Here is a 22,850-nt window from a genome sequence, read left to right as displayed (position 1 = left end):
CTACTTATCTACTTGCTTTTTTCATATAAGTACACCAAAATGAGCATTAACCTACATTTAAAAATAGACCTGGGAAAATATTATACCAAAGCTAAGCTATTATCACAGTACCGTCGTTATCACCGTAAAATTCGGTAAACTGTACATATTACCCAAAAAAATGCTTCAATAAAACCTAAAACATAATCACATAATATTCGGTGGAATGCGTGAATTCCCCAACCCCTAATTAGCGAGGTAAGCTGAAGGATTTACATTACACAACTGATCTGCAAGTAAACAGCATTAACATTCACCTTGCGCGGGGCTTCACGCCAGTCGGAGCCGAGCGCGCGGCGAGCCACCATGCTGGTCCAAATACTGGTGTTCATGTACATCGGCACCTGCCTGCTGTTCTACGTGGCGCATGTCATCGACTACTATTTCACAGCGCTGTGATGAGATGTGGAACGCCGTGACCGCTCTCCGCAACAACTTCGGCAAACTTCGTGAGTTTGGGACCTTATTTGTCCTTGTGTAAAATTGCTTCATTCTCTTTCCTACGGCAATTTTAGAATCCTGAACTCAAAATAGTAATGAAGTTAGTCATTGATTATAAATACTTAGTATTAAGGTTTTATATTATGTTTGTGGAATTAATTAGTTAGTTTTTTTAATATGTCGTAAAAAACCTACTAATTCAAAAGTTATAATGGGTAATTGCAATTTTACGACTATATATTATCCATATATTATGTTTGTATTAAGAATTTGGTATATTTCTTTAGTAGAGCCGATCGTTCGGTGCCGATAGCCTGGTGCTACGCCACGCCTGCTCGTAGCACGGCAACAACACTCACAACTTTGATTTACAAACTATTGAATTTACATGCCATACCTTGGCCTGGTCAGCCATAATAACAATTACAATATTTGTATCCTATTTTAACGTTTCATTTTATATTCAGAACTATATTATATAAAATTTAGCAGTCATACTCTGAAACAAAATAACCGTGACTAATAATTTTTGTAGCATTGTAACCTTTATACAGTGACATCTACTGACACGAACTTGAACTAATTTTTAAAAGCAAAGGTCAACTGCGTGTATCGTATAACATTGTCTAATTGCATTATAATTTCCCCTATCAAGCCTCGCGATATTAGTAGAAAGTTATAGAGTCTCAACCGTTCAATGTTTTACTCGTAATGTCACTTACATGAAACTATTATCCCAGGTTTAATTTGAAACGTATTGTTCTGTTACTGCACAGGAAAAACATATTGTAGCAATTATAGGTATCGTAGGCACAGTACCATTAATATTATAAAAAATAATTTGGAGCTGTTTTACATAGATGAAACAAAAATGTGCCGCCAGCAGTGTTAAAAAATATACGATAATGACTTTCTCCACTGCGCTACATTTATTTTACATTTCACCGTCAACGTTAACAAATTTTCAATAAAGCCGGGCTTTACCGATGAACAAACAGCATTTTCATGAGAGAAATAAATTGGCTTCCGAGCGTAACAAAATAACAAATTAATACATAACGAACACAAACAGGATCTCTTTACTTAAAGATTGATGTTACAACTTACAAATAAAATTTGGTGCAACTGATAAAAGATAAATATGAAAAAATGTTTACATTTGCTCTGGATGCCGCTGCAACGAATTTTTAAGAAAAAAAATCAGGGGAATATTTTACAAGTTTCAATTAAATTTATTTATCAGGTATCGTATAAAACAGCTAATGTAAATATTACTAATTTTATTACCATTTTGTACTTTTGTATTCGGTCAGCTTATATATTTATATTATACTCGTATACTATATTCTTCCTTAAAGTTCTTCATACGTCTATGCCAAATTTCATCTCAATAAAGTGTAGAGTATAGCTCGTAAGTAGATAAGTATTTGTATAAGCAAAAGTATAAGGTACTTCAAGTTGCTGTTCTTCCAATAGCATTAACATAATTTTAACATCGATTTTATTGTAAGGGCTTCTCGCTATTTGCGCATTAAGTCCTTTGAACCGTGACCTTGTCTGGCGGGCCAGAAATACCCTAATTTCAGTTTGAACCGTTATTACAGCGTCCTTGAGGTTATCAGTCGTTATGGTCTCTTATCAGTAAGTTACGGCTATTGGTAAGTGGTAACTTGAAGAGCTTAATCCTATTATTAAAAAAGAAATCTGTGTTACCTTGTTCATAGAATAAATGAGAGCGACATGAGCGACCAAGTATATATTTATTATTCTATATTTTTTCAAAACTTTGTACACGTAGACTTTTATACAATAAAGATAAGCAAATAAGGTTTCTTTTACCTTAGCACACTGGGCATCAGGGTCAGTTGAGAGTTTCTACTAGATAGGTAGTTGCACCGTTCTCCCATCGGTGGTGAAAATGAAGCCGGCCTGACATGCTTGTAACTGAAATAAGCGCAGCTTAACCATTTCCAACAAAGCTTGTGTGTCTGCGCTGTCAGATAAACTCCGGAAATGTAAAAGCTCCCGTCAACCTATCAACAAGTTAGTGCTGCGGATTACGGTTTGAAATTTTGATCCCCTTTTGTGAGCTTTCAGCCTGCGCCCTGCAGTGGTACGAACATATATCTTGCCAAGAATGTAAAGCTGCGACCGGTTATAATTAATAGATATTTTATAATAAGTGTTCATCGGGTGGTCGTAATTTAATATGACTTTAATTATTATTTAACTTTGGCACTCTACTTACAAGATGGGAAAAGAAACTGTTTCCATTTTACACGACTACGGAAATCAGGAAGGGTGATGACTTTACACTGTATGTATGTATAATATGTACCTATGTTATGTTCCCCTATGATGTCGCAACTATCGATTCGTCTTTCTGTCGCTGTATCTATCTTTTATTATTTACCCTAAAACTAAGTTAAAATAAATTGCACTCTTTTGACATCTAATGAGTCTACAAGATAATCGATTTAAGAATTAATTGTTATCATACCTATGTACAAATGTAATATTGCGAAATACTTTTAAGTAAATAAATAGACGAAAGAATAGATAGAAGAAATAGACGCATAGATGAAAGCAATTGCACAAGTCGGACTCCTTTGATATCGTGATAAAATAAAAAAACCGAGAGATATAGTTTCCCACGGGAATATTATCTAGTGATAAGCTCCTGATAACTCTACAAGCACTTTCAATATAATATTCTAAAAAATACCTATCGCATCACTTATTAAATATTTCCACCTTACTAGTAGTAACTTCAGTTCAATCGTACCCAGAATCTTCGAGCCTGGTGCCACTACTTACCTGCACTCACATTTATTTTGCCTACATTCAAATTGAAATAAAAAATTCAAGGCATTCCTCGAGTTTGCAAGGGCTTGATACAAACTGGCAAAATGTGTAGTAAGTAAGTTCTGTTCTCTATGTTTCTTGAATGCTAGGATTATTTTAATATGCTTGACAGTTAGTATTCCCTCCATTGTTTAGCTATAGTTTGAATATTTCGTCATAATTGGTCGGACCTGGGTGATTAAATTAGTGCTTTATAAATGCTATGTATAGTCAGCCACAGAAGTAATTAAACAAATATTAAACTTCTAAACATTTCTACACATTAACTTTAGTCGAAATATTTTTTTTAATCAAGTAAACCCTTTGAAGTTCATTTTAATAAAGAAAAAGCCATTGTAGATACGGACACAAAAGTTTAATGACGATTTAAAATTTCGAATTTGTTAAGCTACTTTTGCTGCTGACTGTACGTATTCGCTTTTAGCAGTTATAAAGATTCCATTTGGAGTTCGTCATACCTAATAAACTAGGGAACCGTATGCAACCTCTTTATGTCTTCAAGCGCCGGCTGAAGGGTTCAACATCTTGAATCCCCTTCATAAGAGTATCTGAGTCTGCAAATTCGTTTATACAGCGCTGGTCTCCGATAGTGAGAATTACCTATTGAAAAAAGCTTTTACTAAGAAACTTAGATCTCCAAATTATTTAGACAACTATTCTTGAGCAGCATTTTTTATGTTGGAATATTGAAGTGTTTTAGATGTATCGAGATGGAAACTAAGGATTATGTACATAGAGTACAACGTAAATCGTTGCACCTCTACGCCGTACCCTGTACGTTGTACCCTGGAGCCTATACCAGGCATATCCTTTAAATTTTGTGTAGATAATATAATTACATTGATGCGTACAATTGAGATTTTAGAACACTAAAACTTTTTAGACCTTTCTTAAAAAAGTTGAGTTCAACTTTCTAAAATGTAGTTACGTTTTATTAGCGTCAATAATGTGCATCCTTCATACATTCGATGGCCTTGATATGGATTGAATTATCAACGACAGCGGCCGGCGTGTAATGGGATAATGAATACGCTAGTGCTGCAAACGTCTTAACCTTGCGAAGCCCCGCGAATCGATCGCTTCGATAAAACACGTGTAGCGCCACTGGACATGGAAACAATATCACTCGGAAATATTGCACTGTGACCTATTTCCTTAAGGATAAGTATATCTTCCCACGGGACCGCAGCGGTTGATGAAACAAATGGTAGTCAGCGAAGGTTAGGGATAAAAAGGATATTTCGCTTCATTTTGGGTGTTTTTTTTTTTATCGGGCCCCGCAATGTTCTTCGGGTGAAACGTACGAATAGGATACCCCCCGGCTTAGTGTCTTCAGGGGCCTGAAGGAAAATTTGGGCGGGGATATCTGGGAGAAAGAAGCGTAGGGAAATGAAAGGAATCCTCTTAGGATGAGCGGAGGAGAGAAAGCCTGGAAATATTCCCAATCCCTCATAGGCCTCAATGTACGTACAACCAAGAAGTATACACACTGAACTGTGTGCCTAAGGCTGCGGCAGATATCCCCCAGTGCATGGACATGCATAAGGCGCGTTGGGGTAAGATCATAGGAGGTGTAACATCGTATAAATCAAATAACTTGCAATTGTGTTATAATTTTTGTTTTTAGACAAAACTACCTGAGACCCCATTTTGTTCCCTACGTTCCACTATTTCACATAAATGATTCCGGCAAGCAAATAATGTTTACGGTGCTAACAAACAGAATATCGGTATTTCGTCGTTCCCTGGCAGATCCGGATTAACCCCATGCAAAAATCTGCCTAATTTTAATTTAGTATTTACTGTTTTAAATTAATTTAGTAGTTGTATAGTATCAAAAAGGAAATAAATCTTGTGACTTGTTTATTTACATTTGTCGAAACGATAAAAATCGTTCGATCTAGCACTTGTAAAATATTACAAGTTTGTGTCAAAATTTACCCACGAAAACGTCTGAATTCAGTAATTATGTAATTTTTTTTAGCTCAGGTGAATGATCAATTTTGTTTATTTGTTATTTATTTACATGTGTATGTACTATTTCTTCAAATATTTTTAAAAATATCTACAGTGTCAATCATGAGGGGTAAGATCCTATGCCTAGAACTATTAGAAAAACAAAGTTCGATTCTAAAAATATCTTACGCAATTTATAACATTTTTTGAATGTTTATAAATGACTATCTAGATCAGAATATACTCTTTTTATGAATTTTAGAATCCCTTCAACATAAACGGTTTTAGAGAGTAGTCCGTACTATACCTGTGAAGGTCCTATCTTTCTCACACATTTCTAAAAGTACGGTACTTTTTTAAAAGCTTATAAAACATTAACTGTTATATATAAGGAATTGAAAAAATATATACCATTGAGTATATTTAATAACATATAGCTAAGTTAATGATTCATTATGATAACTTCTATAGAATTTTTGTAAAAAAATAATTCGAGGAGACTGTTTAACACGTCGAAAAAGCGTCCGATTTAACCCCAACGCACCTTACCGTGTGGAGACTGAGTGCCCAAGAATTACTTCGGGGGGGAATCATTACGGGCGTTGTGGAGATAGAACTCTATGTGACTGCTGAAACGTGCCTGTGTTTACAGCAGGTAACTTTTAGCCGTGTAACATGTTACCTTATCAGTGATTGTTAATAATAAGTATACTTGGAATTGCACTTGGTATCGATGATCCTCAAACATTAATACCAGCCCTTTTTTTATCGAGGTTAAAAGAGAGATCAATTTCAAAACGTGAACGATTTTGAAACTGTTCCGCTATTTTCTGGCTGACGGTAATTATTCATTCGGTTAAATCCACTAATAGCTAATGTTTATTCATTATGACCTTTTAACCCTGTCACAGATCCCTTTCTTCTAGAGTGGCGCTTTAAGGAACCACTAAAACAGTTGTTCTGAATCTTCAAAATCTAGAAAATAGACTAGAAAATAATAAAAAATATGATTATATTTTTTCGTTATTTTTGTTAATTGAAGGTTTACGCTACTAATTTGTAGATTTTTATTGAGACCTTAGAGATAAATAATTACGAAGCAATATTACTAAATTGGAACTTTGAGCCCCGCTCTCTGCTATTGTGTCTGCGCCTCAGAAAATATATAATTAATCCTGGAAATAGATTACACGTCGTGATTAATCGTACATTGCTTATTATTGTGCCAGACAGACTAATCTTTATTCACAATATGAGATAAGGTACATTATTCCGTAGACTTGAACAGTAACGTCGCGAAATGTATGTAGATTAAAAAGATTATTAAAGATTTCAATAACTCTACAGGTAGTTTCAGATCTATGAACCCCAATATTTTTTTTAATTCCGTGAATAATTATCCATTAGACTTATCAGTTTACATTGTTTTTAATGATTATAAATTATGACTCCTATACCGCCGGCAGACGAGCTCATAGTCGCAGGAACATGTTGTATTCAGGCTGCTTCCAACTAGTTGGTCTAGAAATCCTTGGAGAAGCGGACTTCCTAAGGTTGAAGAAAAAAAATATAAACTTTAAAATAATTATTTGTTATTGAAAATCTTTTATTGACAAGAGTATTCAAATACAAAATATAACGTCTCTTTTCTTTTAAACGATCCTTTGAAATGTTTCTCTTTATAAAAGATCCCTGTGTAATAACTAGGTGATTGTTATTATGATTGGGGTTAAAAATGGTATTGTACAATGGCTTTAGATCTCTCATTTTACGAATAGTTTAGATTGCACCCATTAATATAGATAAATAAAATTAACCCTCGCAATTTTATTAGGCCTATGAAAATGCTGTTGCATCTTTTAATTTTCACATAAAGATTAATTTTTTAGAACATGTTATACTTAAGCCATCTACGATTACAGTAATTTTCTATTTGGTATCCGTTAAAACTGTTTCAACCATTCAATTTCCTGCCGGAAATTTTAATTTTACAAACATTTGAAATACTAGCTCTATAAATTTTGAGTAGACGCCCCGAGCGAATCTCCGAACTGTTTATTTTAAGTAATTTTGTTACACTGCTCGTTCATCGTTCAACGTTGTTTTCTTTGCAAATTTAAATGGTATTGGTGCTTCAGTCAATTTCGATGAGAGATATTAGCTATAGGTTTTCACCCAGCAAACGCACACAAAAATTCACACCAAGATGCCAGAGTTGTATTGTGTATATTAGAAACTAGTGAAGTAGTACTCTCGGTCCCATAACAAATTGTCTCCGGTCGAAACCTCAGGCCTCCGGTTACAAAGGCAATAGGTACACCGCTGTGCCAAAAAGTTGTCGTCTGCCTTAATTACAGTCAAACCTAACCAAGGAGCATATACTGGAAAATAGAAATAGAATGTGCTAAATTATAAAACTGCAAAGATTATAGTCCTTATTAGCTAGAACTAAGCCGCATTAATTCGAAGCCCCATGACCCGGCGAGGGTTGCTTACAAATATTAAAATTTATGGATATCGCGATGCCTCGTCCCATATTTTGGGCTTTATAGTTTTAATATGATTACGAATTCAGAATCACAAACAGTAAGCGGGCTTATCGATCTACGGCTTCCGTAAAGTCTGCTTAAGGAAAATTAGAAGGCGGAAGAGATTCCCACACAAGAAACGATGTTACGGGACAATATTACGAAAACATTGAGTATGATCCTAATACATCTTTTACGACAACTTTTCTTAACAGCCAAGAAAATGTGAGATAAACTGGAGGCCTCATAATAAGTCAAACGTATTGGCTAAAAGGCCTGTTAAGAATTTAGATATTATTATTGTGCCTATAATATTTTTCATGTTTCCTATTTGTGTAAAATATATGTAAGAATGAAATATTCTCTCATTATTTATGAACGAAATATTTATATCTAACAAGCGTTGGGCCAATAGCGATGATAAACCATTCATCGTGTCATTAACTACACAAAATATCCACCACATTATATGTAGGAATACTTACCTAAAAAGCGGCGATAGCCTGGTTGGAAGTGGAATGGACTGCCAAGACGAATGTCCGTAGGTTAAAAACCTAAGGGCACGCACCTTTTCTAAATTTATGTGTATTCTTAGTGAATTATCGCTTGTTTACCAGTGAAGGAAAACATCGAAAGTAAACCTGCATACTTGAGAAGTTTTATATATATAAAGTCGGGGGTGTGCGAAGTCTATCAATCCACACTAGGCCAGCTTGGTGGACTAAGGCCTCTCTTTTAGTAATAGAGGAGATCCGTGCCCTGCACTGAGACAGTATATAATACAAGGCTGATATTATTATGATATAAATAATAATCATTATAAATAAATATCAACGGTGAAGGAAAACATCGTGAGGAAACCTGCACATCTGAGAAATTCTCTATAGGAATTTCGAAGGTGTGTGAAGTCTACCAACCCGCACTAGGCCAGCGTGGTGGACTAGGGCCTAATCCCTCTCAGTAGTGGAGGAGGCCCGTGCTCAGCAGTGGGCAAGTATATAATACAGGGCTGATATTATTATATAAATAATTATAACTTCGTGTAACTAGGATGGTGAATAAAAATAAATTTCATTTGATTTTTACATAATATTTTTTGTCTTGGACCTCGCCGACCTATAATGTATTTAATTTATACTCTGAATATAATTTCAATAATTAAGATATAACATGTCAAAATTGGTTTCAATATTTTAGTAGACGAGAATGAAATCATGACAGTAGTACAGTCGGTCTGACACTAGAGTTCGACGACCCATCATTAGCCGAAAGAGGGTCCGTTGTCGGCCTTTGTACCACACATAAATAATTCCAAGCACTTATTAAAGCTTACGGATTATAGAATATACATTTACATATTATATTAGTAGATTTAACAAAACATACAACTATTATTGAATTTAGGTACTTTCTGTCTGGTTCTTATAGGTAGACGCTAGAGTATGCAAAAGTCTATGTCTGCGATGAAGTCGTGTGCAAATATCGGTGTGGTGAGCATTGAAGCTAGGGTAATTAATGAGCAATATGAAATTGCATTGAGTGTGCACAGTGACTAACACAGTGCATAGGTACATAATTAATATTCGTTATACAAAGTTTTGCAAATAAGAGTTTGGGATCTAAATGACACTGCTTGCAATTTATGACAATTGCATATATGCCATTATAGTCGTACATTTATTATAATAAATAATATCAGCTCTGTATTATATAATATTATGTCCCACTTAGGGCATTTTTGTAAAAAGAGATTACGCTTTAGTCAACCACGCTGGCCTAGTGCAGATTGGTAGACTTTACACAACCTCAAAATTTCCTATACCTATATATTCCTATTTCCTTTATATATATTCTATTGAGAATTTCTCAGATATGCAGGTTTCCTCACGATATTTTCCTTCACCGTTAAAGCAAACTCAGAAAAAATACACACATCATTTTTAGAAAAGTCAGAGGTGTGTGCCCTTGGGATATGAACCTGCGGACATTCGTCTCGGCAGTTCGTTGCACACCCAACTAGGCTATCGCCGTTCAATAATACTTAATGCGTTCGTTAGAACGTTGTTCTTTATAGTTTATAGAGATACCGAGAGAACTTTTTTACAAGAAAATGAAATAAAACCCATTGAAAATTAAAAAGTTATGTCAATGATTAGATACGTAGGTCAATTAATTAATTGCCTCTTTAATTAAACTTGTTGAATGGTCTGGAAACATCCGGGACGATGTAACTGCCTACAGGCCACACTCGAATTTTCGAGTTGGCGAACAAAGGGGAAATTGCTTTGATAATAATTGAACGCTCGCAGCGAAGCGAAAAGTACCTTTGTGGCTAGCATCATTATTAGTACCAACCCGACGTTTGTACTTTGTATGATGCTCATGAGTCGGGGGTTTGGTGTTTCTATCCTAAAATTCGATTTTGGTCCACTGTCCAAATTTTATTCCCTCAGTGCCGCACTGGTCTCTAAATTATCCACTACTACCCAAAACCTCGAGGTTCGAGCTCTCGTGCTTGCAAAGCCTCGTATTGGTTAAGGGCTCCACTGCAGCAGTGCACGCTCACTGTAGATTGGCAGCAGAATTATTTAATAGATCTACCTACTCAGAATCTTCGTTTACGTGAGATCTACCACAAGTACGTATTTTACTAGGTATAAAAAAGTGTAGATATTTCCGCTAAGCTGTCTACAGCTAGGTAGTATAAATATCAACCAAGAACCCCCTTCATAATATTATTATGGTCTAAAAGTTAAAGGATTAAATAGGTACACTAGTTCGTATAAATACACCTCTGCCTCACTATATAAAGAAAATAAGTTTTTTTTTTTTGTTTTGAATGACAAGCCGAGCATTGAATTTATAGCATTTTTTATTCCACTGCGCTCGCCATCCTGAGACATGAGACGTTACAATAAAAAAATGTAATATCCTTTTCCAAGCGTCATGGAAAATGTGTTTTTCTTTAGGGCAATATTTAACAAACGTCAATGTCAAAATAGTTTTTCATGTGAGCGGAAGATGGCGCCTATGGTGTTCCTAGAGCTTCCAAGAGTCGATAAACATTTTTTATTTTATATATTAAACATATTTTTCATTTCATTGTATTGGTCTATTTGCAGAGGCCTTGAGCTATTAATTATGAATCTACGAGGTTAATTCTAGGGTAGCGTGATGATACATTATTTTATTTTGTTCCATTACACTACACCCTCTGAGTCACAATCGATAGAAATAGCTCGATGCGTATGGCAACAGGCTCGCCTCCTATTACACCATGGAATATAGTATGAGCTCAGAGAAAAAGGGGTCTCCGGGTAATTTTGTAAAATGTTTCACCCGATACATAGTCTTCGCCTAGGTATAATATGATAATGGTATAGGTATGGAAGACTTCACAAAATCTTAAGTAACATAAGTTATACAGTAGTAATATTGAAATCATAATTTTCTCTGAGGTTTTGTTGGAGATTTCTATGATGTACATAGATACAATTGTTCATCGGATTAGTTTTATGTCTAACGGTGATATTAGTTTCTTTTCCATATTGTACCAGACCGACATTATTATTATTTTTGATGGGCAGAAATTATGGTTTTACAATTTGTATTTATTTTTTTATTTAAGCATAAAGACGCTTTTTACTGTTTTTTTTTCTTTTCTTTATTTATCAATTTAAACTGAATTGAAATGTAAGGCATGAGTAGGATGGCCCACAATAAATATCGAATTTTATATCGATATGACGATGTATGACAGCCTTGCATAAGTCTCAACACTAGATGTGGGCGGCGAAAATGGAAAGATCGATCGTGGATTCGCGAAGCGACTGTTTGTGATGTCAACATGTATTTAAAACGTTAACAATAATATATTTTTCATACGATACGAACGAATATGTGTTAATTGTTATAAGATCTAACAGAACCGGAAAATATACCTAGACTGGAGCGCGCGGGAAAATGCCGACAGTCGTATACTGACGTATTTATTTTTATTCCAATTTTTAATTCCCATAGGATAAGTGCGCGGTGATAATGTGTGTCAAATTTAGTGCTATATTAGAGTGTATGCAGTGATAGTGTAATAATGGCGTTGGCATTGAGGGAGTACGTGGTGGGCTTCCTGCAGGAACACAACGTGATGGCGCCCTTCTCCCGGTTCTACCGAGCCATGGTGCTCAAGATGAACCAGCGTGAGTACATCTTTCTGTCATCGGTGGCAATAGTTCAAAACAAATCAAGGGAAACAGTTTGCAGTTTTTTTTAGAAGAGTCGTGTATTTTCAATAAATATTATCTTATATTTAAGTAAGATAGCTTTTGCCCTCGTCTTCGCCAGTGATCGTAATTCCTGAAAATGAAAAAAATCAAATTAATATTAAATAAATTATTATTACTCAGGGATGATAGCATTTAAAAGAGATATTAAATCAGTTCTGTAATTATGAAGACCACTTCTACAAACAACTATTTCAAGCTGCCTTTTTATAGTAGATAAGAAACAAAACCTAGGAAAAAAATAATAATTTTATAGTACCATATATAAATGGTTAAGCTATGGTGTTCTATTCACTAAGCAGGCGTTAAAGTGTTTGCTATTTAATCTGAAGATTTCTCTGATTTAATTTTCTTATATCATGTATTAGTCATCGGGTTCTTCCGTTCCATTTGCGTACTGATAAAGCGAAATCTGCAGCTGCAGCAATGGGGCAACATGGTTGTTTTTATCTGCAACCACCTTTCCACACAAATGTGGTGTTGGTGAAAAATTTTCTGAGTATGTTGTTGAATGCATTTGACTTGATTTCACTACGCTCTGAAGTGACAATTAAGACTTCAGACCATTGATTCCCAATGTAGTCCAAGGGAATTTGTAAGCGGGATTGTATGAATTTTTTTTTACTTTGATAGTAAAGTACTAAAATGTTGGCTTGACTTCACCTATCAATATAGCCAGATAATATTGGTAGGAGTTGTAAGAGGCATGGTGACCCCAAAATAACTCCAAATGACCCTCTGTGATGTCTGGACAGTAGTTATACCTACCTAGTAACCTCTGCTTTAGAGGTACAATATAGTATCCAATATTTTTTACTTTCAACAAAAGAGGTTTATTTTTTGCTCATTATAAACTATTTGTATGTAGCCTTTTTATTTAAAATATAAATGGTGAAATAAATTTATCAGTAGCGCTATTAATTCTGATTGGATTATAATTGCTGTTAAAATTGTCAATAAATAACATTTGGAAAATCCATTTCATTATCATGTTGTAGGTGGTATTGGTTGTTATGTTAGTAAAATCATTTATCTATCTATAAGAGACATTAATAGTGTTGTGATAAAGAAGTTGGAATTAACTGGGCATTTAAATGTAATTATGTAAATTAATGTACAGCACTTGGGTCTATCTCAATATTCATAATTTTATGAAACTTTTGTAGGGGTTGCATTGAATGTTATATATTTTTTTAAATGCCTTACTGGTTGGACATATGCGGGATGTTGAATGGAACTTACAGCAAACGATAAAGAATAGTGATTTTTTTGCCATATAGGTTATTGCTTATTATCCTGTTTAGAAGAAACTTTATTGAGTGCCACCAGTTTTAATTGCATAATAAAGTTAAATCTCTAATACTAAAAGAGAAAATCTTTAACCATCTGTGTGATATAGGCTAAAATCAGGAGGGCATAATCATGTCAACTGTTAAGGAGTAATCATCTCTCATCAGTCGATATTCTATTACCCTACTCCATCTACCATCAGAAGCAGTGGGGTAACATTGCCAGATTCATATAAAAAGAAAATTGAGAGTCATGCATAATATACAGATTGATAATAATTTATAACTGTCACTGATAAAAGCAATAACAGTAATTGTGAGCTACTTATCAGCAGGTAAGCTTACAGACATGCCAGCAGTTTTTTAAAGATAATTATTTATCAATCAAATCCTATATTATGACAAAGTGTGTTGCGACATTGACATGATATGATTAATTACTTTTTTATAGTAGACTAGCTTTTGCTCGCGGCTTCGACCTCATGAAGGAGTTTTCCAGGATAATATTTTTTTCTGACTTACTTGATACATGTATCATTATATTACATCCAAATTACTTATGAAGATAAAATTATTGTAAATTGTTGCCTATGTGTTATTCTGATGTATAACCAATATTACTGTAAAATTTCATCCAAGTCCGTTCAGTAGTTGATTAGTGAAAAACGGAACAAACATACATCCATCTTCACAAACTGTCGCATTTATAATAATAGTAGGATTGTAAGTCACTTGATGGCAAAATAATAATAACAAAGAGCTCAAGATCAACACTTGTTTCCATTATAACCCTGCCATAGGCATTATAAGCTTTTCTTTTTGTTTGTGTCCCTTTAGTACTAACAATATATATAAGCTGCCATGTAACTGAGTTTTTGACCATCAGTATCATGATGCCTAACCCGTTGTGTATCAATTATATCCAGTATGCTTCCACCAATATAATTCAATTAGTACTCTTTACCATTATTGTCAGTGCTATACCATCATACAGATATGACATAAACTATGCTAATCATTACCATAATATAGCAAGTACGTATGACAACATACAGCCTTTTTTGTGAAGTGAGTAATCTGTATTCCACTGGACTGTTTTTGTTTGGAATCGTCATACATAGAAGTACAAAAGTATTCTTCATAAAAAAATGTTACGTATTTTAGACATTGCTTCTGACAGAAATAAAGGCTATAATGTCTCCTCACATGTATTCAGTTAATATAATATTCACGAAGATGTCCAATAATATATTACCATAATGGATATCCAATGTTTCTCAATACTTGATGTAATGTCGTGTATGGTACATAGATGTCGACCTTGGGTCTTGCTTCACGGACGCACGGCTGACCTTACAACGCTGCCCCGAACTGATAATGATCTACCATGATTTAATAGAACTAGCAAATATTGCGAACACTACGTAATATTTTACCACAAGTTTACACTAGCAAGTTCTCGTAGCAATATATTGTGCAAAAACTTTCTGATGCGTGTACACTAGCGACATTTCCTTAATTCTATGCATATGCGATTTACCGCGTTTCCTACAAGCTACAAAACTTGCAGAAGTCAGCTTATTGTAATGGTTTCTACGGGAAAATCACTCGCGGAAATCATAGGCAAGTTTTCTTGCTAATCTACATCTCGCTTTAGATAATTAAGATACCATGAAGTATTTTCGTAACACACAAACAACGTCATTACACGTGTTAAGCAGTAAAATAATTATCAGTCATGGTAAATAGCTTAGAAACACGGTCTTTTTATTCGCTAGATAAATCGGAATGCTGGATGAGTAAGCATTTCTTATTTCAATACCACAAAGAATCCACACCGTTAGTTATAAATAGCTATATAAACATACATAATATCACTCCTCTATCCAATAGGGATAGGCAGAAACTATAAATTGCTACTTTGCACGATTCTGGCATACTTTTCTCCCTTCCTACACCTTCATCAATCTTTGAATGCATTCCCGAAAGTTCAAGGTACTTTATAGATAACTATCGCATCAACAAATATAATACTATATGTAAATTTTTGTTTCCTTATTGTGAATTGCGCATTTTTCATTAAACGTAAAGCTAATTTATGATTTTATTTTAATTATACTGTAAAGTCTATTATAAAAATACTCGTATGAAGTCATGTCCATTGTCCACGTCGTGTAACGTGTTATCACGTCACGCTGGGCACGCGATTAGGTGCGTGCAAATATAATTTACGTTTTTAGGTCGTGTAAACACGGTGAACGTTTTACGGGCTCTTCCGACATAATATTGCCTTTGACGTTTCTGGCGCAGTCGAAACTATTTTTGACTTAGATATTAGCTTAGGAAGCCAAGTTTATCAGTTCATTGTGTAGTCCTTGGAGGTGGATGTCTGAGCAAATGTTAGCGGCTTCCAAGGCACTCCGGGGTGTTTTAGGGTTTAGAGTTAATGAGTTATATTTTTTAATAATAGGATAGGATTAACGGAAATAATTGCACGTTACACTGAGGATTTTCTAAGATCTGGAACGTATCTACTATTTCTCAGGTTTTGTAGCTATTCATTAACAAAGGTCACTTATCGAGTCAACCGCTTGCTCATTTGGTGGCTTTCCACTATAAAAATAATTAATTTAAAATTATCTGAAGCTCTCTTAAATACCCGTTATGTGCCGAGTCGCGCTCTCTTTAATTTTGTTCACAGTAGAGGCGCCATTAGGAATTTTCAATTAACTCGCGCGTAAATACGTGTGTAGTAAATATTTGTATATGAGTTTTTATTATTGAAGGCGTGATGCAATATTCTTGGATGTTTGCTTCACCTTCGCTGAGATGATGTCATTAGTCATCCGATGTTTGATTTGGTATGTTTTAGCACCAACAATTTGAATTACTTCAAAATGTTTGACATTGATTTATGTGGGGAAGATGGCAAATAAAGAAGCTGTAGGCGCATTGCGGGTGTTTAAGTAGTAGGGAATCTATCCTCTTCCTTTGCTTACCCCTTCAAGAAAACATGCGTGATGATTTATATTGTATGATCGGAATACCTACTACAAAATATATTTTCTTAGAATTACTACTAAACCGTTTAATTTGCACGCGTTAGTCACGCAACTACGTCACTCCTCTCCCGCTCTCTGCGAGGTTTTAATATCGCCATGTTTAAGGAAACGAGATCTACTTTTTATATAGCTGCTTTATGTTTAAAAACATAAGATATTCCTAACAAACATTTTGTTGCAGTAGAAAGGATAGTGTGGCGTCAGTAAAATTGTTTTATTGTCTGAATAGATAGGGCAGGTGACGATTTAAACACTTAAATCCATTGATTCCATCAAGATTGAAACGGTTTTATAGTGCTAATGTCTCGATACCTGTTGTACTTACCACGAATCTGTAGATATTGTATACTAAGATGTTACGACAATTACTCCCGTAAGTTTTATAATATTTGATCATTTCAACTAAACATTTTTTTTTTTATTGCGGACGCAGCGAAATTTACGGCGCTTCCATGCCAGTAATTCGCATAATATAACCATACGGAACGAGTAACTGACCAACTTACGATAACTTGTACTAATTTCTAAAATATAAAATATCCGATCGCTGCCAAATTCACTGCAGTGCAGTAAATAAGGTAGATTTCATTTTTGTCACCTTTGTAATACCTTTGTAATAAGCTGTTACAAAATAAATGCCACATTGCATAAACTGGAACAGTGCAAGCGAAGTGATGATAATACGAGGAAAACTGCGACCGTCGACCAACACAGCGTTGCAGTTTTGTGTGACGTTTTACTAAAACGTTTAGCGTGCTGATCAATGAGCGATATCCTCTGATGCGATGGATTTATTACACGCGTTTATTTATGATTGAAGATGCTGATTGAAAGAGTAATTACATCAGCATTTGTCAAAGTCTGAATTTAACTGATCATAGTTTTCGTAAGACGGAGTTAAGAAACTTAAGTTTACATAATACTAAAAGAATTATAACAATGACTATCCTACTTCAACTTTCAAAGTTTTCTCTGACTCGAGCTTTTTTGCTCGGGTTTATTGACCACCCGCCCTGATACCTTCAGGGAAGAGGTGATTCAGTCTCCCTGTTGTTCCCCGTGTACGTAAAACGTGTCTACGTAAACTATCCTACTAATATTATAAATGCGAAAGTTTGTGAGGATGGGTGTATGTATGTTTGTTCTTCTTTCACGAAAAAACTACTGCACGGATTTGGATGAAACTCCACAGTAATATTGATCATACATCAGAATAGCACATAGGCTACAATTTATAATAATTTTGTGTAATTTGGTCATAATATAACGTATATATATAAATATATATCAAGTAAGTCGGAAAAAACACTATCCCGGGAAACTCCTTCACGCGGGCGAAGCCGCGAGCAAAAGCTAGTAAATCATAACATAGACTTCGCAGTAATAGAAAATTCGCATTGTGTCACGTTGTACGCCTAGAAACAGACGTCACTGGGTGTTTTAATGACGAAATAGAACTGGGACACGAGGGAGACATTTTATTGAAGTGGTCTATCGCTAATAGCGTTGCCTCTGCGAGCCAGTAATGTGTTTATTAAACCATTAAAGCTGGAGCAGCCGAGGTCGCAGATGCATTTCCGACTGGTTCGTGCGATTCACCTTGAATATTATCAGAATATCTTCGCGCCGCTGTGGAGCGTTCGCCGCAGTTTATTTTAGAAAGTGTTATAAATTTCACTTGGTTTTGCGTCATGTAAAAACTGCAGTCTGTTTGCAGTCAAGGTGTAAACATTTGTCTGGATTCACTCATTATTAGCTAACAAAACAGAACGCTCGTTTATAGTTAATGATGTCCTAATAAAGACTAAGATTTCTTCTATTATGATCTTCTGTAGTAGCAAGGACACAAGTGTCGATGGAAACACAGTAGCATCGAAAGTTGACATTTTAAATCACTTACATTTTCGTCAGAAATATCAAATAATAAAAAAAACTTTCTTTCTTTTAAGATCAACAGTGTATTTATGATTTCTATAAGCAAGCAGGCTGTACGTGAAAGATGGTGATGCCTTACAGTAAGAAAGCCCATTTGACAATTTGTCAGTTTTTGGTCTACAAAATTAGATATTTCATACAACCCTAAACTAGGAGAACTCTAGTAAAAGAGCTATCACCTCACTTTATTTCTGCAACACACCATAGATGAGCTAACAAGTAAAGTTTTCAAATAAACATACCATTTAATTAGTTCCAATTAAATTACAACAGCTCAATAAGGACCCGCTGCAGCATTGCCTAACAGACCATCAAATTTACATATCTGCTTACGAGACCACGTTACATTTTTTTCATTCGCCTTACGTTTTTATAAATTGCAACTACTTAGTACCTATCTTAAATTGCTGAAGGTCGGAGATATTTTAAGAGCCTTGAAAAGTACGTGCATTATAATAAGTCGAACAAAAAGAAATACTCGCGCTGGCACACCTGGTTTCTTTCATACTTTAAAATACTAAAACTGATAATGGTTATATCCTGACCAGTTACCAACTTCTCTTTATACCTACAACTGAATGAAAAATCGAACAAAATGCCAATTTCATGGTAGTATTCCAACAGGAGGTATCACCATACAATGATCCCTGGTCTTGCCAATTCCTGCTATATACAGAATTACTTCCTCAAATACAGTTGTATATTATTATTTATTACAATGTTGATTTGGTTAGTTGGGTTACAGTAAGAGAGAACATGTCAACCCGCAATATATGCTCAGAAGCCCCCGCGCACCGAATGACGCCCTCGGCGTCTACGGCAGCGTGAGGCCAACTACACACTGCCGTCCATCCCGGGGGTCAACCGAAAAATGTGCAAAGGATGCACCGAAATGCACTGGGGCGGACAGCCTCCTGCTGCCGCCGACGACCCCCTTCGTGGTCCCTATTAGTCGCCTCTTACGACAGGCAGGGGATACCGTGGTGGAATTCTCCAAACGCCCCCATTCCACAGGGCGGATATAACAAATATCTACTGGTTTTACCATTTTTTGCTATTAAATTTACTGTAGGTTCATAGCATAAACAAAGGTGGTATTTGATGAGCATGTAGGCACTATTCGCGTACATTTTTCTTTTCCTTAGATGAGTAAGTATGTGAGGTTGCTTGAGGGTAACCAGCGCTTGCAAATATTCACACTACCATAGGAATTGTTTGTTCGTTATCGATTTTATAAGAAAGGGACGGGAATTGGTAGTAGAAATGGAATAGGAAACGGGGATATTTTATACTATGAACAATCTCAGTGGCGCACGAAACGCCAGACTGTTCTATGTTGATAATATATGTTTGAAATAGTATGAAGTGCAGACCAGTTAGTACCTTCGTGCTGTAGACTACACTTACTATTTAGTAGGAAATAGCCTGCACATAGTGCATCCTATTTGTAAGGTTAGGGAAAAATAATTGCGATTTTGTGACACAAACGAATAGCCAGAAAAATAGCTGAACAAATTCAAAATGGAAAAAAACGAATTGCCTGTACACGTTAAGTTAATAAGAGATAGAAATTAGAATAAGAAAATGGATTAAGTGATTGAAGAAAAAAAAATGTGAAAAGAATTTGTTCATAAATATTTAAGTATCTGGCTACTTATTTCTTATAATCTTCACGTCGAGTAAGGATTATTGAGGAAAACAAAATATTATCCTCGTAAATGTTTAACAATAGGATGACGCACTTGTCTTATCTTGATTTGTACATGTATTGATTTCTAGACAATATCTTCGATGATCGTTGTGCGAGTCTATTGAGACATCTCATACCATACTTCTTGAGAAACGAGTGCCTATCATATGACTTGCATTGTTGATTAATTGCATAGGTATTAAATATACTATACCAATACAAAATTATTTTCAAATAAACTTAAATAATGGTGTAATAACACTTGGAGTATGATACGAGATATTTCGTGGATAACATAAACTATGAATATTTATTTATTTAAAGTTAAAACTGTGTGCATCAGTAACGTTAAATGTAATCATGTACAAATGTAAAAAAAGCATTTTAGATCCCAGGGCCTTCGTTAAATCTGAATAACAAAAAAAAAATTTTCGGACCGTTAATTCACGGCACTTCGTTTCCAAACATAGGTTTGTCCCCGCTATGCATTCTCCCAAATTACTGACTTCCTAGTTTGACACCAGTGAATGGCTGAGCATTTCGCTACCCGATGTTAATGCCACGCGTACCTATAACATAACTATTTACAACATTCAATTACAAAACATTATTCGACAGCTATAGGCTTATCAGTAGCACATTTTGGACATTATAACAAACAATTGCAATAGTTTCAATAAGAACATACAAAAGGTAAATGACGAAAACCCAGGCGTGCTGTCTAGGCTGACTCGCTCACAATGACGCGACAATCGGAACGGTTTCAATGCGATTCCGTCCGACCTTTACCTCAATACCAGTTCGGATGTATCCTGCGCTAATTTCGGATCTTTCGCGAGAAATAACTGTGTATATAAGCGGCAGTAAGTATGCCTGATTATATTAAATCAAGGTTGGATTTGATGGAAACGTATGCTTTCCAGGTGACATAATTTTTTATGTAGACGCGGTATAAAATTTATCTTTTGGTTGTTTATGATAAGTGTAATTTAGTCTAAGCGTAATATAAAGCAAACGAAATTAATCTTGAAGAAAGTCTTGTTAGTTTTATTTCTTTATATATTTATTCTCCTATACACCGGTATATAACTTGCCAAAACATGCCATTATCTTGAGTTTTCTATGACGTATAATATTATGATGTTATATATCCAGTCTGATATAAAAATAACAACAACATCATTTGCTATTCTCTTATTCAAAAATAATGTTGACTGCTAGCATTGACTCTTAGATATCCGAGGTCAGGAAGTAGCAAAAAAACGCGTCTAGCCGGCCACGCGATAAAGAATACAACTAAAACTACCGCAATACGGTGCAAAAACATGTTCTAGTCACATTGCGAATAACGGAGCAATATTCAGCCAAGCGTCAATGAGCGACGACATACCAATTACCGAGCGACACAGGTTTCGAGTACAGGAAAAACTATTACCTAATACTAGCCCTGCAGTATACACTGCCCAGATCTGAGCACGGACCTCCAACACTACTGAGAGGGTTTAGGCTTTAGAAAACCACCCTAACCAGTGCGTGTTGGAAGACTTCATATACCTTCGAAATTCTTATGAAGAATTCTCAGGTATGTAGGTTTGCTCAGGTTGTTGTCCTTTACCGTAAAAACGAGCGGTAATTGACAGTCAATACGCGCGTAACTTCGAAAAGTCGGAGGGGTGTGTTTTGGGCTTTGAACCTTTGACCTACGCTTTGGCAGATCGTATCACTCTTAACGTGTTTACCACCGCTCCTTGTCTGTTTAAGAGTCCACAATATTTAATTAAATTCGCTTTATTCGAAATAGAGATACAAAGAAAACAAAATATGTAACCGGTAGCGTCTCCCCCCACATGGAAGACCTTTCGTTAAAGAAAATTATGTGGAGTTCCCGGGATAAAGAGACGTCTATATATCAATCGAAGTCTTAATATAATATTTCTATGTTAAATGTCATCCAAATCCGTTCAACCACTTAGTTCTATATAAAAATTCAAAGATCCAGAGATCTTGCCCATATTTTAAATATTGGTAGAAAGCACGATTTCCGTGACCCCTAATTAACGTGGACCCTTAAAATCGGCCGCGATGCAAACATCAATAATTATAAATGTTTAATGAATCACTTCATTCTGGCTAGTGGATAGTCCGTGGCTGAATAATTGAAAACCTTGGAATTGAACGGTTCAAATCACTAATCTGATGGTTTATTTATGTAAATCGATTTTTTATTTCTTGGTATTTACCAACTATTGACGTACTTTACTCATTTGACATAAGAAATCTGTAGGTTTTGTTTTATCTATTATATCATGAATACATACATCAACATGTGTGAGGTCTTGTTTTCAAAGTGTGTTGTATTGTTTTCAGATGAGGATGAAGCGACGACGTCGGGCGTGACGGACGGCGCGCCCGTGGACCAGCAGAACCGCATCATATTCGTGAACAGGCCGCAGCCGCAGAAGTTCGTCTCCAACAGAATATCCACCGCTAAATATAGGTCGGTATTTAAAAATAAGCAGAAAACGCTTTATATCAATATACGACGACAACGAAATTCCAGATGATGCGCAACACGACACGATGCACAATGTTGATCGGCTTGACGCGCCACAAACGTATTGCATAGATTGCAAGGCTTGTCGTTCACGAAGGTCTTTACCAACTTGATTGGTTAATGAGTCCAATTAAATCTGTTCCGAAGCGTTGTTAATCAATAGAGAAGCCAGTCTAATTGTTGCTCTAGTCATCTCGGCAGACAATCTTTA

The 22,850-nt window shown here is 35.4% G+C and overlaps 1 protein-coding gene across 7 annotated transcripts in view; it reads left to right on the top strand.

Moving 5' to 3' along the window:
• LOC115449996 (probable phospholipid-transporting ATPase IA) overlaps positions 1-22,850 on the top strand; it is an 87,000-nt gene that overhangs the window by 33,687 nt on the left and 30,463 nt on the right. For 5 of the 7 annotated variants that reach the window (XM_037441598.1, XM_037441600.1, XM_037441597.1 and 2 more), the window contains exon 3: positions 22,453-22,582. In XM_037441598.1, the coding sequence (XP_037297495.1) occupies positions 22,453-22,582 (130 nt within the window). Of the gene's footprint in view, positions 1-311; positions 489-11,600; positions 12,026-22,452; positions 22,583-22,850 lie in introns of those variants that run through there. The other 2 variants (XM_037441602.1, XM_037441601.1) reach the window with 2 other exon arrangements.

Source organism: Manduca sexta, chromosome 22 (genome assembly GCF_014839805.1).
Source record: "Manduca sexta isolate Smith_Timp_Sample1 chromosome 22, JHU_Msex_v1.0, whole genome shotgun sequence".
NCBI classification, from domain to species: Eukaryota; Metazoa; Arthropoda; class Insecta; order Lepidoptera; family Sphingidae; genus Manduca; species Manduca sexta.
Note: the sequence above shows the minus strand (reverse complement) of the source record. Positions and strands in the feature narration are given on the sequence as shown.